The sequence below is a fragment of the Miniopterus schreibersii genome, assembly GCF_964146895.1.
Source record: "Miniopterus schreibersii genome assembly, chromosome: 4".
Lineage (NCBI taxonomy): Eukaryota > Metazoa > Chordata > Mammalia > Chiroptera > Miniopteridae > Miniopterus > Miniopterus schreibersii.
Window position 1 is genome coordinate 70946672 of NC_138105.1, and position 15565 is coordinate 70962236.

General features: G+C 57.2%; 3 protein-coding genes across 5 annotated transcripts; 2 read left to right on the forward strand and 1 right to left on the reverse strand.

The window, feature by feature from the left end:
* Positions 1-2124: 2124 nt before the first annotated feature.
* On the forward strand, positions 2125-5325 carry SAMD1 (sterile alpha motif domain containing 1). The gene is made up of 5 exons (XM_081136722.1): positions 2125-3459; positions 3863-4154; positions 4245-4341; positions 4436-4547; positions 4642-5325. The coding sequence occupies exons 1-5, from the start codon at positions 2533-2535 to the stop codon at positions 4798-4800; spliced, it is 1587 nt and encodes a 528-aa protein (XP_080992848.1). The 5' UTR covers positions 2125-2532; the 3' UTR covers positions 4801-5325.
* Positions 5326-6495: 1170 nt separating this feature from the next.
* LOC308557249 (UPF0575 protein C19orf67 homolog) lies at positions 6496-9223 on the forward strand (the record flags this gene model as incomplete). Its single annotated transcript, XM_081137540.1, has 6 exons — positions 6496-6824; positions 7485-7629; positions 7748-7848; positions 7937-8122; positions 8472-8606; positions 9049-9223. 6 exons carry the CDS (start codon positions 6496-6498, stop codon positions 9221-9223), a joined length of 1071 nt encoding a protein of 356 aa, XP_080993666.1.
* A 3745-nt stretch (positions 9224-12968) lies between these two features.
* On the reverse strand, positions 12969-15275 carry MISP3 (MISP family member 3). 3 transcript variants are annotated; one of them, XR_013998697.1, is made up of 3 exons: positions 14134-15234; positions 13571-13728; positions 12969-13339 (listed from the first exon to the last, which is right to left on the reverse strand). XR_013998697.1 is itself a non-coding variant. In XM_081135541.1 (3 exons), the coding sequence occupies exons 1-3, from the start codon at positions 14699-14701 to the stop codon at positions 13322-13324; spliced, it is 660 nt and encodes a 219-aa protein (XP_080991667.1). In that variant the 5' UTR covers positions 14702-15275; the 3' UTR covers positions 12969-13321. The 3 variants fall into 3 exon arrangements, 1 of the variants encoding a protein (XP_080991667.1); XR_013998698.1 differs by having other exon boundaries at positions 13571-13691; positions 14134-14789; XM_081135541.1 differs by having other exon boundaries at positions 13571-13644; positions 14134-15275.
* Positions 15276-15565: the final 290 nt, after the last annotated feature.

The window sequence follows — 15565 nt, forward strand, 5'->3', positions numbered from 1 at the left end:
CCCAGATATTCAGAGGGACAGTAACACCAGCTGCTCCCCCTCACCTCCTTCACCCTCCTGTCCTCCCTAATGCTTTTGCCTTCCTCCACCCCAGTCCACTTCTGCCTGTTTTAAACTAGTTTCTCAGTTCTAGTCAGACCAGGTCTTGCTAGTGTATCCAGGGACAGGGTGTGGAAAGAGGGGCCCAAACTTAACTCCAGCCCCCTTCCCTCCCCATCTCCCACACCAAACCACCAGCAAACTTGCTAAGGGAGAATAAAAAATGGCCAACTTTCTCTTCAAAGCAATCTTGCCTGGGAAGGAGAGATTTTAGTGACATGTGCAGTGGGCTACTTGTAGAATTTTTAAAAAAACAATTACAAACTTATTTAAGTTCCACCAGTGCCTCCCTCCCAACTTCATATAACCCCCTCCCATCCCCTCCTCTCCAAATCCATTTTAATAAGGCTGGGAAGCAGACTGACAGCAAAGGAAAAAGCTGGGGTTCCAACCTCTCCCCCAAGCTGCTTATCCCCACCTCCCCTGCCAAACCTGTAAGGGTCTCAGTCCCTTTAGGAAGCCTCTACCCTCTTCTGCCCCAACAGACCTTTCTTCACCCTTGGGCTTTGGGAACCAGACAAAGCAGCTGCCCTTCTTCCTGCCAAAGAGGAGTTTTCCCCCCAAAAGATAGAGGGGGAGCCCCAAGCCCAGGGTCTTGCCTCCCCACAGCATTCCCCCAAACTCCTACATTTTATTCTCAGCTAGATTTTAATGTCCAGCCGCTTCTCAGCTCAGTTGGGAAGGAAACCTTCGCAAAAGGAGGCAAAGCTCCCCTTCCCCTCTTTAGCCCCTGGTTCAAGGCCAGGGTTGCTAGAGAGGGGCTGTCTGTTTTATTCACCCAACAGCCCCTGCCCCCTACCCCCCCAATCCTGGGCGCTCCTCAGCTTAGCTGTCAGCTGTCTATCACCTCTTCCCCCATCTGTGTTTTTTTCTCAATAGAAAAGTGGGGAGCTCCTAGTCAACCCCACATCTGCTCCTCTCATAACTTCTCCCCATCCCAGGAGGAGCTCTCAGGCCTGGGGTGGGGCCCCGGGGTGGGCGCAGGGGTGATTCAACCTGTGTGCTGGGAAGGACACGACTTCCTCTTGAACAGTGTGCTGTTGTAAACATATTTGAAAACTATTACCAATAAAGTTTTGTTTAAAAAAAAAAGTGTCGCTGGTATTCCCGACTTTGGTCAACTGCCCCCCGCCCCCCCCCACACACACACACAAACACCCACCCCCAGCAGGGTTGGAAAGGGAATTTCGCACCTCAGCAACCAGGCTGATCAGGACCTGGCCAGAAGTCCTGGTGAAAACGGGTTTAGCTGACTTCCGCCCCCCGCCCCCACCCCGCAGGAGAAGGGGGCGCCAAGTAGCCCTATAACCCTGAATTCGGGGTTCCGCAAGTCTGCATCGCGCCCCCCTCGGCATACAGCCCCCAGCCTAGAGGGAGTTCCAAGGAGACTGGGGCCGGAGCGACTGGAGACCGAGATGCGGGGTGGGGCGGGGAAAATGGGGGCCTGATTGGGGGCGGTCAAGGGTAGGGGCGACAGCGCGCGTCCCCTTCCCCTCCCCCTCCCTGCCTTCTCAGCGCGGGGTCAAGCGCGCCCTAGGGCCACTGGGGTGGCAGCGGTTCGAGGGTTCCCGCGGCGCCCAGCAAGCGCAGCAGCCCGGCCCGCGAGCAGCGAGTTCCCGGTAAGTGCGGTCCCGAGAGCGGAGCGCGCCTCGGAGGCGTGGAGGTGGGGGCTGGGCGCCGGGGACGTCTGGGTCCCGCGCCCAATGGCTGGAGGGCGGCCGAGCGCCGCCCGTCCGCCCCGCCCGCCCACTCTCCCCTCCCCCGGGCGCTCCCCTCCCCCCGCCCCCGCCCGCCGCTTTCCCCCGCCCCCGCCCCGGCGCCAACTCCGCGGCGCCTCCTTAAAAAGCGCGCGGGAGTTGTAAGGGGGGGGGTCGGAGCAAGCGGGAGTGAGCTAGAGCTCAGGGTAAAGGGGGCGGGCGGGGGGCCTGGGCTCCACCTTAAAAGCAGGCGCGTGGGGGTGGGAGGGAGGAAGGCGGGCGGCGGGGTGGAGGGAGGGAGGGAGGGAGGGAGGGAAAGAAGGGGGGCCGGAGTGTCCCGGGCGCTGGGCGCAGGGCGCGCGTGCGGCGGCGGCGGCGGCAGCGGGGAGGGGCCGGCCGTGCCGCGCTCCCCACCTCCCTTCTCGCATCCCCGGCCCCGCGCGCGCCCAGCAGAAGCGGGTCTGTGTGTGCGTGCGTGCGAGTGAGTGAGTGTGTGCATATTTTTTTTTTCCTCTTTTCTTTCTCTCACTGTTTTCTCTCTCCCTCTCTCTCTTTTTTTTTTTTTTTTTTTTTGCAAAGAAACAGCAGCGCCGCCGCCGCTCCGCCGAGGCGCTGCGCCCCCCGGGGGGGGGAAGGAGGAGGAGGCGGGCAGCGGCGGAGGGAGGGGAGCCGGGGAGGGGGGCGCCGCGCTGGGAGGGAGGCAGCGCGCACGGTGCAGCCGGGCCGGGCGGGAGGCATGGCGGGGCCCCCGGCCCTACCCCCGCCAGAGACGGCGGCGGCCGCCACTACAGCGGCCGCTGCCTCGTCGTCCGCTGCTTCTCCGCACTACCAAGAGTGGATCCTGGACACCATCGACTCGCTGCGCTCGCGCAAGGCGCGGCCGGACCTGGAGCGCATCTGCCGGATGGTGCGGCGGCGGCACGGCCCGGAGCCGGAGCGCACGCGCGCCGAGCTCGAGAAACTGATCCAGCAGCGCGCCGTTCTCCGGGTCAGCTACAAGGGGAGCATCTCGTACCGCAACGCGGCGCGCGTCCAGCCGCCCCGGCGCGGAGCCACCCCGCCGGCCCCGCCGCGCGCCCCCCGCGGGGGCCCCGCCGCCGCGCCGCCGCCCACGCCCGCCCCGCCGCCACCGCCCGCGCCCGTCGCCGCCGCCGCCCCGGCCCGGGCGCCCCGCGCGGCCGCCGCCGCTACAGCGCCCCCCTCCCCCGGCCCCGCGCAGCCGGGCCCCCGCGCGCAGCGGGCCGCGCCCCTGGCCGCGCCGCTGCCCGCGCCCGCCGCTCCTCTGGCAGTGGCGCCGCCGACCGGCCCGCGTCGCGCACCCCCGCCCGCCGTCGCCGCCCGGGAGCCGCCACTGCCGCCACCGCCACAGCCGCCGGCGCCGCCACAGCAGCAGCCGCCGCCACAGCAGCCGCCGGAGGGGGGCGCGGCGCGGGCCAGCGGCCCTGCGAGGCCCGTGAGCCTGCGGGAAGTCGAGCGCTACTTCGGGGGTAGCGGAGGTGCCGGCGGCCGCCTGACCCGTGGTCGCGTGCAAGGGCTGCTGGAGGAGGAGGCGGCAGCGCGAGGCCGCCTAGAGCGCACCCGTCTCGGAGCGCTCGCGCTGCCCCGCGGGGACAGGCCTGGACGGGCACCGCCGGCTGCCAGCGCCCGTGCGTCTCGAAGCAAGGTGAGCGCGTCGGGTAGGGAGGGCGCCGCGCGGTGGGCAGGTGCGGGCGAAGTTGGTGGCGGGGGTGGGGGGGGGGGTTACGAGTTCCGGGAGCAGCTTGGGCTTTGCGAGTCTTCCCTGCGGGCTCAGCGTGTAGCGACCTTGGTAAGTGACTTAATCTTTCCGAGCCTCAGTTTCCTCCGGTGTAAAATGAGACTTAACAGCAGTAGCGACCTCTTGGGGTTGAGCGAGTTTAGTAAGATTTGACTACTGCGAGCTTTATTAACACATAGCTTGGCACGGAGCGAATATATAAAAGTTAGTTCGTGTTGATACTAAAGGTGGCCCTTAGGTACACCGCTGGGTCCTGGATCCCAGGGCCAGAACAGCTGCTAACCTTGCATGCCTCTCTCCTTGGCACCAGAGAGGTGGGGAAGAGCGACTGCTTGAGAAGGAAGAGGAGGAAGAGGAGGAAGATGAAGGTGATGAAGACAATGTGTCTGAAGGCTCCGAGGTACCAGAGGGTGACCGTCCTGCAGGTGCCCAGCACCATCAGCTTAATGGCGAGAGGGGCCCTCAGAGTGCCAAGGAGAGGGTCAAGGAGTGGACACCCTGTGGACCCCACCAGGGCCAGGATGAAGGGCGAGGGCCAGCGCCAGGCAGTGGCACCCGCCAGGTGTTCTCCATGGCAGCCTTGAATAAGGAAGGGGGATCAGGTAAGGACCCCTCTGGGTGGGGGAGGGTGCCTAGTGGGGAGGAACCAAGCCCTAAGACAAAGCCACAGGCAGATGCCTTTTCTTTCCCAGCCTCTGCTGCCACTGGGCCAGACTCCCCGTCCCCCGTGCCTTTGCCCCCAGGAAAACCAGCCCTGCCTGGGGCCGATGGAACCCCCTTTGGTTGTCCGTAAGTTGGGGTGTTTGAGACAAGAGGGTGGTGCTGAGGTGTGTGTAACAACCAGAGTAACATCACTACTCACTGGTTCCCTCTTCTCTAACAGTTCTGGGCGCAAAGAGAAGCCAGCTGACCCTGTGGAATGGACAGTGATGGACGTGGTAGAATATTTCACAGAGGCTGGCTTTCCCGAGCAGGCAACAGCTTTCCAAGAACAGGTGAGTCCCCAACCCTTGGCTTCTCCCCTCTACCCCAGGGCCTCAGTTGGTCTGCTGTGACCCTGCTCTCTGTGTCTCTCTCTGTCCCACCCAGGAAATAGATGGCAAGTCTCTCCTGCTCATGCAGCGGACAGATGTGCTAACTGGCCTGTCCATCCGTCTTGGCCCAGCCCTGAAAATCTATGAGCACCACATCAAGGTGCTCCAGCAAGGCCACTTTGAGGATGATGACCCTGATGGCTTTCTAGGCTGAGCACCCAGCCTCACTCCTGCCCCAACCCATTCCATCCCCATCTCACCCAAGTTCCCTGGAGTCCAGGAGCTGGACCAGGGACACTCTCAGCCCTCATAACAGATTCCAATGAGGGACACCCTTCCCTACTCATCTCTTCCCTATGTCTCCCCAATACACACATCTGGCCTCCAGCACATCCCAAACTTCCTGATGGAGGAGTGTGGTGTGGATAGGGCCTGCTCATTTCACCCCAGGAGGCCAAACCACCCCCCTTCATCCCCAACCTAGGACATTTTGGGGGGGAAAAGAAAGAAATGGGGTCTTCCCATCTCCCCTAGATCTTTAGTTCAGCCAGATGTTTCCTATATAAATGATTTGTTCTGCCTGTTTATTTTGGTGGGTGGCCTTTCTTCCCTCCCCCACCAACCAGGCCCCTCCTTGGTCTGCCCCCAGCCTCCATCCCCTGAAAACAGATGGGGTGAGATCAGTGGGCCTTCCCTACGCTTCCCCTTTCCATTGGTTGTCGCTCCAGCTAGCTGTATTGCTTTTTAATATTGCACCGAAGGTTTTTTAAATAAAGTTTTAAAAAAAAAAAAAGAAAAGAAAAAAAAGGCCAGGAGTCCCATTCTATCAATGGAGTGGGGGAGGGGCATTGAACCACACCAGCCTCCTGGGAGAGTGGGTTAGCACTGAATTGTTCTTGGAGGGAGACAGGTAGTGAATTGGGGTTTCCTCACAGCCAGCTATAATTGTGACTGCTGCAGGAGGGTGTGAATATTTGTTTAGTTCTATCTCTCCATGTCCAGAACTGCCTAAGCACAATAGGTGCTTAAATGTTTGTTGAGTGACTGGCAGTTAAATGGGCTTTACATTTTCTTGGTTGGTCTCTCCATAGCGCCATGAAGCAGAGCATGTAAAAACCCACTTTACAGACAGGCAACTTGCTCCCTGCAGCAAAGATACTAGCTCAGAGTCATGCAGGGTGGATTCCAACACCTGTGAGCACTTTACCCAGAATTTAAGTATAATGAATGTATTTGGCTTCATATGTATATATCTGACAGCCTTGCATGCTACAAAAAATTGTTGGAAGCAGGGGTCTGTTCTGGGTCCATGATAGGATCTCCAAGCTACAAGGCTCTCTCTCCATAAAAGGAACAAAGGGTTGGGTTATCAGATGAGATCATGGGATGGGAAAATTTTTCCAAATAGATAATTTTTTTAGTAGTAGTAACAGCTACTACATCACAAGCTCCTATTAGGTTCTAATGCAGTTTCTCTGAACTCCATTAGTTTTTAAAATACAGATTCCAGCCCTGGATTCAGAGGTTCTGCGGGTGGGCCAGGTGTCTACCTTTATATTCCTGCGCCTTAGGGTTTGCACGCGGTGCAGAGACCCCTCCTCCCTAGGAAACTGCCTCCAAGAGAAAGGCGGGGCCCGACCGCACACCTAGGACATGGCCGCGCCAGTGCCGGCCCAGGTTGCCCCACCACCACCTCCGTTGGATTGCGGGAGCGCGCGCCCGTCCTGCGTGTTGAAATTCAAACGAGGTGAACTCCGCGCGGTGCGGCGGAGCGGTCGAGCAGGGGAGAGGTGGACTGGGCTGCGCTCCCAGCCTAGGCAAATCAGAGAATCCCGGGGCGGGGTCGAACCCGTGGCCAACTGGAGCAGTGGAGACTTAAAGGGCTCAGATCTCTTCCCCCAGCCCCACAATGGCAACCGAACAGTGGTTCATGGGGCCGCTCACCTCGGGCACTGGGGAAACGCTGCCCCCGGACGACTTGGAACCTGGGGCACAGCCCTGCAGAGACCCCTCGTGGTCGACGCCCCCTGGCCGACCTGGGGACCCAGCCCAAGCGGAACCGGAGGATGTCCGGGGGCAACTGCCCGAGACCTCCCCTTCTACGCCTTCCCCGGAGCCTCTGGTCCCGGGACCCACACCTCCTTGCCTACCCTTGGATACCTTGTTCAGCCCCATCACTGAACAGCTCCGCTACCTACTCAAGAAGGCGGATGATTTCCAAAGCTACTTGCTTTACAGGTGATGGCTGGACAGGGTCCCAGCATCCTGGTGGATAAGGAGACAAAAGAGGGTGACTGGATAGGCAGGTGGAACATACCACAGTCTAAAACTTAAAAGCATTAGGAGCTAGAGACAATGAATGAAGCTAGCTGATTAGGAATCCAATATGGAAGCGGGATGAGGGCTGTGTACCATTTGGGGTTAGGGAGTACCTGCTATTATGTGCGCACATTTGCCAAATCTCTAGGACTTTTTTCGGTTTTTAACTGATGGCTTAGGTTTTGGACCCTGGGCAGGCTAAACAAAACCTACCTGAGCCAGATTTGGCCTGCTGGCTACCAATTTGAGACCAAAAGGAGAATGTGGTTCCCAGCCGAAGGAAAAAAGGACTGATCCTGGGAGGCTATTTAAATCCTAGGTTTCTGCGCTCCACTCTACAGAGAATTTGGAGTCAAAAGTCAGTCATGGGACTCAGGTGTCAGCATTTTAACAAGTGTTTCAAATAGTTATAATGCAGCTTGCCCTGGAAGATGTTCTGACAAAGGCCTGTCACTGGAAGGGGGGGATGTAATTGAGGTCCGGACTAGAGATCCATACCAGGGATAAAAGTCAGGGGTGAGTAGAATGGGAAAAAGGGGAGGTAAAGGATCCCAGGCAAAGGCCCTCTTCTCCCTTCAGCAGGGACCGAGTTCAGAAGGAACAGTTGGCAAAGGCCATGCCCACCTTCTTAAAGATGTGTGAGCCCTACTTCCTGTACCTGGAGGCGGCTGCACGAAGTGTGCCCCCCATCTATGGAGCCCTGCAGGAGCTGGTTCGAAAGGGGGTGTGTGGGGCCAATTTCCTAGACCCCATGCCCCTTTCTTCATACCTCAGGCCTGGGGGAGGGGGAGGGGTGCTCCTGGTAGGCCAGCTAATCTTATGATACCCCCTCTTCCATGCAGCTGTTGGAGATCTCCCAACAGCTTACCTTGCGCCTGGAACAGCTGGTGCTCATGTATGCCTCATTTGGGTTTGTAGAACTGGAAGAGACAGACCCTCTAAGGTAAAAGGGTAGGAGATTGGGATTGGTAGGGGGTAGAAGAGCCTGGGGCATAGCCAGCCTCCTTCCCCATTCTCCCATCTCCTGCCAGCATCTCCTGTTTCTTCTGCGGGAGATTCTCCATCAATTCTTCCCACGAGGTGTCCATCTTCAGATACTGTGCCCCTGCTGCCTACACTACCAGCCGCTTCCCCCGGTACCTCTATAAGAAGATGCGCTGGAACCTGGAAACTACCCCAGACTCCAGGAGCCAGGGGCAGGATTCCCATGTGGATTAGTGAGTCCCCTTACCAGAATCAAAGTCCCCACCCAGGCTCTATGGAGAATAACAATATGGGCCTCTGAACCACCACCACCACCAGCAAAGTGTGAAAAGCCAAACAGGAAACCAAGGACCTTTGAAAGGCCATCCTTACCTTTTAAAATATTCATCCACCAATCAAAAGAAAAGCCCTCATCTTAAAAGTAGTCTGCAGGTAGAAGAGGCCTCAGTATTTAGTCACATCCCTGTTTGAGAACTTGAAGGCAACTTCTGATAAGTTTCTACCTCACCTCCAAAATTAAAGCCCTCAACAGAAGAAGCTAGGAAACTGCTCACCCTTAATTGCTGCCTCTTCCCCTCCCAGCTACTTCCTGTGCTATCGAGATACATGGGAAGACACAGGCAAGAGTTCGGCCAATTCTTGCCCCCAGATTCAGAAGCTGTGGTCAATCGGCAGATGGGTGCCCCTAGGACCAGCAGAGGATGACCTTTATTCCTGGTAGGAGCTAGGGCCCTGGCAAAGTGGGCGTAGGCTCTGGAGGGAGGGGCAGAACCCCACCAAAGACCATCTCCCTCCGCCAACATTGTTTCCCTTGGTAATAACGGCAGCATTTTATTGTGCTTTATGTAAAACCCATTGAGGACTATACTACTAGCCCATTTTTACAAAGAAGGAAACATGCTCAGAGACGTTAAGTTACCTGCCCAAGGGCACACAGCAGCTAGATGAGTGATTGGCCAGGTTAGGGATAAGTAGTTCAGCCTCCCAGAAACTAGTTCCCTCTAGGTTTCTCATCAACAAGGAAATCACTCTCCCCCAGGGTTTTTCCCACCCCCAGCTGTAACAAGGCCTCGTTCAGCCACAGCCTCTCATCAGAGGGGAGAGGCTCCCGAGAAGCAGGGGGCGCTCACGTCCAGCCCTGTCTGTCCTCTGCCCCCAGGATTCTGTGCCCACAGCCGTCTGGAGACTACCAGCAGCTGCTGACCATCGGCTTCGAGGAGCCGTCTCACACACTAGCCACCGACCTACTGGTGCAAATCCTCACGGGCCAGGCAGGCCCAGCCCGGCCCCCGAGCGCGGCCGGCCCCACGGCGTGGGCCGCGCAGGGGTCTTGAACGTGAGAGAGGGTGGGAGCTGGAGTTTGACAGTTCCAAACTCTAGGAGAGGGGGCAGGGAGGGGCTCACTCGTTCTCCAAGGGCGGCCTGGCCTCACCTTCTACGGGGCCAGGCCGAGCTGGTCCGTCCGCACCGGGTCTGGCCCGGCCGCGGGGCCCTGCGTGCTGATACACCAGTTTTGTGTTAAATAAAAGAAAGAAAAGAGGTCACAGACTCTCAGTCCACTCGGAGCGCCGCGCCCCACCTCTTGGGGCGACCAAGCCCCGCCCACTCGCGAGGTCTTCTGGGAAATGTGGTTTTTGTAAGAAAACCGTGTTTCGTGGACCGGTGGACGTGAGATCTGGGCATGTGCAAAGGCGCACACGAAGCAAAAAGGGAAGTAGCGGCGCTGTCAACAAACCCAGAGAACCGCAAGTTTCGGGTAGCCGAGGGATTCAGCGCCCGTTGGGGGCGGTGTGTGTGTGTGTGAGAGTGTGTGTGAGTGTGAGTGAGAGAGAGAAACAGAGAGAGAGAGAGTGTGAAGGGACCTCCCCCAGAGTCACGCCCATTCGCATGTTTTGACCCGGAAGTGATTTCTTTGTACCCTAAAAGACTGTATTTCTGGATGTACCCCAGGATGAGGGCCCTTGATTCGTTTCCTAAAAGCCGAGGTCAGATCTTTTTCTAGCTTTTGGGTCCCAGACCGGGCAGGTCGCTATGCCCTGTGGCGTGTCCTGGGAGCAGGTGGGGTGGGAGAGCCGCAAAGAACTGCAGCTTTGGATCTCCAAAGCCTCACCCCAGCCTTGGACTGGAGGGGAAACTCGGGTTGAGACAGTTGAACTCAACCTGTTCAAAGCTACAGCGATCAAGTATCGGAGCCTGGACCTGAGGTGGGTCCTTCTGATCGCAACTGGTTCCTTTCGAGGTGAGGGGTGTCCTTCCTGGCCTTGTGTCACTCAGTTGCACGTTACACCCTTTAAACTAAGGAATGCCTTTTATTCCCTGCATTTTCAGGGTCGGAGGAGAGACCTAGAGTCCTGCTTTTATGCTCTGAGCAAAGCACTTGGTTACCTAATAGTCCCTGGCACATTGTATTATCATAAGCCCCAATTTGCAGATGACACAAACAAATGTGAAAGGTTAAGTGAATCAGGATTGGACACCAAAACCTGTTTTGGGGGGAATGGGGCTTTTGGTGACAATTTCTGATTGCATCAAGGACTTTTTAGTCCACAGCCCAGATCCCAGTGAATTTAAAGGGGTTCTGAAGCTCCCTAATACTAATTTGAGGTAGCTCCTGTGAGATCTTTCAGCTGTAAAACTATAGACTAGCCTTGTTCAATAGAAATATAAAGTGTGAGTCATATGTAATTTCAAATTTTGTAGTAGCCACATTTTTTAAAAAAGGCCAGAGTAATTTTAGTGATATTTTTATTTAACTCAGGATCTCCAAAATATTATTTCAACATATAATCAATGTAAGAAATTAATGAGATATCCCCCCCCCCCCTTTTATTGGTACTAAGCCTTTGAAATCTGGTATTTTACACTTACAGTAATATCAATTCTGACTAGCCACACACAGCTTTAGACTATCTCCCATAAGACAAATCCACAGGTGACTTAAGGCTAAAGGTTTCCAGTGGGTGATAGCATTACTGGGAGAGGAAGGAAACAGGCTTGTTTTCCAGGTCCTGTTCCTGGAGAACTGTCTACACCTATGATTCTCCAACTTTAGCATCCCTGAGAATCACATGGAAGTTTTGATCAAGTCTGGGATAGGGCCCAAGAATGTGCATTTTTTGTTTGTTTTTAATTTTTTGTTGATGTGAAATTAGAATCTCATTGAGTGTCCTGTATTTTTTTAATAAATGTTTTTATTGATTTGAGAGAGAGAGAAAGGGAGGATAGAGATAGAAACATCGATGAGAGAGAGACATCAATTGGCTGCGACCTGCATTCCCCCTACTGGGGATTGAGCCATATACCCGGGCATGTGCCCTGACAGGGAATTGAATCGAACGCGGGACATCTTGGCTCATTAGGCGATACTCAACCACTGAGCAACACTGGCTGGGCAAGAATGTGCATTTTTATTTTTAATCCTCACCCGAGGATATTTTTTCATTGCTTTTCAGAGAGAGTGGAAGGGCAAGGGGGAGAGAGAAACATCGATGTGAGAGAGACACATCAATTGGTTGCCTTGACCGAAGCCGGGGATCGAGCTTGCAACTGAGGTACGTGCCCTTGACCGGAATCGAACCCAGGACCCTTCAGTCTGAGGGCTGACGCTCTAACCACAGAGCCAAACTGGCTAGGGCATGAATGTGTGTTTTTAACAAGTTCCCAAGCAATTCTGGTGCTGCTGGTCCAGGCAGCACACTTTGAGAACTGCTAGCCAACTTCGAGAGCCATCTACATCATGGCTCTCAAACTTGGTTCCATGTTGGAAGCACCTGGGAAGCTTTACTGATGCCAAGGCCTCCCTCAGGTTCTGATCTGCTTGGCACAAGGGTGCTTCCGGTGATTTTAACTTGCAGGAAAGTTCAAGAAACCAGGTCTATACTTAAGCCACCCTGTCAATTCTTTACATGCTTAGTTCTTAGCTGCCCTGCTGGGAATTAAGAACTGGCTCTGGGTGTTTCCATTTCCACCTTGGTAGTGCTGACTTCCCTACTTTTCTCTCCAGACCTCCCAGAGTCACCATCAAGCATGTGGTCAGACGGTGGACTGAGCTGCTTTTGGGGTGCAATGTATGAGCAAGTATTCTTGCATCCTTCATTAGCCATTTGTTGTCCCTATGCAGGTTCCAGCCTGTTGCTAGACCCAGGGTATACAGAGTTGGACAAATCCAGGAATTTAAACAATGATTCTAAAATGTTTCCTGGGTCTCAACCATTTCTGGGTCTCACTGCACCTCTAAGAAATTGGTACACTAAAACCACAGAATATAACTGCAGAGATACAATTTTACAACTTGGGGTATTCCAGAACTTCTTGAAGTCCATTCAAGGGGGCCTTGAACCCCTTGTCTTGGGACAGAGAGAATTAAGGAGAGTCTGCCAATTGATAACCATAAGCCTTATTGCAAACAGGTGTTGCTTGCTGCCTTCTCTGGCACTCCTCCCCCAATTTAAAAAGTTTCTAATTAGTCACTATTATTTGCAGTATATTTCTCTTTTAAAAGCTGGGTTTCTGTTGCTTTTGGAAAGCAGAAGCTCTGCACCACTTAACTCACTCGTTGGTGGCACTGCTGTTATGGAGGAACACTTACAGCCCGTTGAACCGAGGCATTTGTTTTTGAGCACCTCTCATCTTTCTCCTTAATATTTGCCTGGGGCCGCAAGCATGTGAGGTTTGCAATCACTGGAGAGATTATAAATGGCCTTGTGTGCCCCGCTAAGGAGTTTGTACCCTCTTTTTTTCTTTTGTAGCTATTGTTTACATCCCAAGGCAGGAACAACCTCTTATCAATTCTGTCTAGCCAGCACCTAGCGCGGGGCAAGCCTCTGGCACCAATAAATGTTGATGAAGTCTGGAAAAGAGGGCGTGAGGTCATTGATCCGAGCGCTGCAGTTTGCACCAGTGCCGCCAGGGGGCATTAGGACCCGGGCAGGGACGGGGGAGACCAGCGGCCCAGGAACTGGGCTTTAAGGAGACGTTCCGCATTCCGCACACTCCGCGCCCCCGGCGGCTTTCCCTCCGCTCGCTGCGCTCCCGCCACACCCCAGACCAGGAGGGCCCAAAATAAAATACCCTGCACTGCTCAGAAAAAACGGACTTTATTGGGGAGTGGGGAAGCTGAGGCGGTGACCCCAGTCAAGGCTGGAGGGAAACGCTAGCTCGGTTTGCAATTAGGTGGAGAAGAGCTGGACTATTTCAATGGCTGGGTTGTTGTAGTGGTATTTCCCAATGGGGAATAACAGTTTTATAGCAGAAACTGATCAATTTCACAAAATCAAGTTCAAGGATGGGCTGGCAGATTTCATCTTTCCCGGCGCAGACGGCTGGCCCCTCTCCAGGACTTCTGCTTATCCAGAGGGCACTCCTCGGCTCCTCTTGTCCATGTCCTCTGACGGTCATGTTACTTTCGGCCGGGATCCCAACCCACTCCAACCTCAAGGCTTTCGCTCTTCCTGGGAAGAGGGACACCCAGGCTTAGGGTGGGGCAATTTGGGCCCCAGGACCACCCCCTCCACATCACCCCTGAGCAGCGCCCGGGTCTTCGTATCCTAGCCTAGGGCGACTTCCCAAGGGGCGCGGGGATGCACTTTCCCTGGTTCAGCGTCTTGGCGCCGCAGGGTCGTGGGGGATAGGGGAGAGAGAGTGATAAGCGTCTGAGGCAAGAGGGAAAAAGGGGAACCCACCTGCTCCAGGCCGTTCTCCGAAGCCTTTCTGCGGGGAGGCCAGATCACCGCCAGTTTTCCGTCGCCCCTGATCGCTATGGGGAAAGGGGCACTCAACCAGGGTCGTTGCTCCTCTCACCAGCTGGAGGCGGCCAGGACAAGGGAGACAGGCCGCACCCCTTAAACACACACAGGCGCTTACCCCCCACTGTCCCCTGGAAACCTCCATTCTGAGGGAGGAGGGAAGCAAACCCAGAGTGGGGACATAGGAACCTGAAGGACGTACCAGGAGTGGCAGAACCCAGGCAGGGTTCCCTGGGACCCAACAAAGAGAAAGACATATGGAATCCTCCTCCCTTCCCCCACCACGAACCTAGGTGAGGTGTATCTAGGAGGAGTAGGGAGTGAAGCGCAGAGAGTGGGTAGCCCAGAAAGCCTGAACGGAAACTTGAGAGGGGGTCCCAGGTATTTGGGAACCAGGGGAAAACCTCCAGAGGGCCAGAAGAGGGGCCACTGGAGTTGGGCAGTCGGCGAGGGCGGCTGGAGCCCCGGGGAGCCTCGGTGTCCGGGCGCAGGTGGCTTACCCATTAGACTAGGCGAGGGCTCCTTGATCTCGGCGGTGCCATAGACGCTAAGCCTCTGGCGCTGCAGCTCTCGCTCCCGCTCCTGCGCCTCGCGCACCTCCTGCTCCAGCAGCGACAGCGCGATGGGCGGCGGGGCGCGGGCCAGCACCGGGCACCGGCCCTGCAAGGCCAAATGCGGCCGGCTTCCGGGCTCCGGCAGCCGCTGCGGGCCCGCGCCGCCCTCCGCTGCGGGTGAGGAGCCGCACCCACCCGCGGCCTCGAAAAAGCGCTTGAGCTCGCCCAGCGGCTGCAGAGGCGGCCGGGTGCGCGGTTCCGGGGTCGCGGGGCGCGCCAGCGCCGCCTGCCGGTGAGCCTCCCGCTCGATGTCTCGCTGCATCTGCGCGCCAGCCCGCTCGCGCTCCAAGGCACGCGGGAGCGCGGGGCCCGGGCCTGGCAGGCTGAGCACCGGCCGCAAGCGCAACTCCACAAGTTCGCGGCCCGCGCGGCCTGGGCTGAGACCTCGGCTCCGGCGCAGGCTCTCCTCGCGTTCGCAGCTGCGGCGGATTTCACGCTCAATGGGCGTCTCCATGAGCGGATATTCTGGGGGCTGTTAGGGCGCGGTAGAAAACGCTGCTGGGGGGCTTCCGAGTCTGACCCGGAGGAGGAGGTCTCCGGACCCTGAGGGGAACACTGCCCCGGGATCCCGGCACTTCACGCTTCGGATGGCTCGGAGTCGTCGCAGCCTGGCCCAGGAGTCTCAAAGCTCCCAAGTGCGCACGGCCCGGGGAGCTCTGCGTCCTGACCCGCTGAGTGCTCGAGCACTTAGCTATCTTGGTCTCCGCGTCCTGCTCTGCAGAGGGCACGGGGGCCTCGCAGCCTGGCCTGGGGACCTCGGTGACCTGCCCTGAGATAGGCCGAGGGACTTCGCTGTCTGACCCCCGGGGGCTCTGGGCCCCGCTTTTCGGGCGACTCCAGGGCTCCAATCTCCGGCCTGGGGGCCTTGGTGTCGAGAACTGAAAGCAGCTCCGAAGCCTGAGTTTCCAGTGCCAGAGTTTTGATGCCCACAGCTGGGACACAATGCCCTGCCCGGCACCTGTGGCTGCAGTCGCCTCCCGCGGGTTCCAGGGCGTCGCCCGCACCGGCCGTTTCTCTGACCCGCCTCTGGCCTCCAAGAACAGCCCCCGGGGCAGGGCCGGGCACCGCCCCCTGCACCTGCCGGGAGGACTGGGGCCCCGCCCTGGCCCCGCCCTCGGGGCCAGAGCGCCTCGGCGGGGCACCGGATTTTGTCCATAGGCGCGTTTCAGGTCAGCTCAGGGCACCTGACTTCCCTAGGCTCGGTCCACTACCCGGAGGGGGCGGCAGTTTGGGTGCTGTTTCACATACTGGGCGCCACCCTGGCACCTTTCCATCCTCAAGTTCCTGGTATTGCCTGGAGGCGTGGCCCCAGCCGGGA

Excerpts from the sequence above, each read along its gene's own strand:
- MISP3 (XM_081135541.1), bottom strand. The coding sequence starts at position 14,701 with ATGGAGACGCCCATTGAGCGTGAAATCCGCCGCAGCTGCGAACGCGAG. Across the intron at positions 13,645-14,133 it reads GCCCTCGCCTAGTCTAATGG|CGATCAGGGGCGACGGAAAA; the intron begins GTAAGCCACCTG and ends CTTTCCCCATAG.
- SAMD1 (XM_081136722.1), top strand. The coding sequence starts at position 2,533 with ATGGCGGGGCCCCCGGCCCTACCCCCGCCAGAGACGGCGGCGGCCGCC. Across the intron at positions 3,460-3,862 it reads CCCGTGCGTCTCGAAGCAAG|AGAGGTGGGGAAGAGCGACT; the intron begins GTGAGCGCGTCG and ends CCTTGGCACCAG. Across the intron at positions 4,155-4,244 it reads GAATAAGGAAGGGGGATCAG|CCTCTGCTGCCACTGGGCCA; the intron begins GTAAGGACCCCT and ends TTTCTTTCCCAG.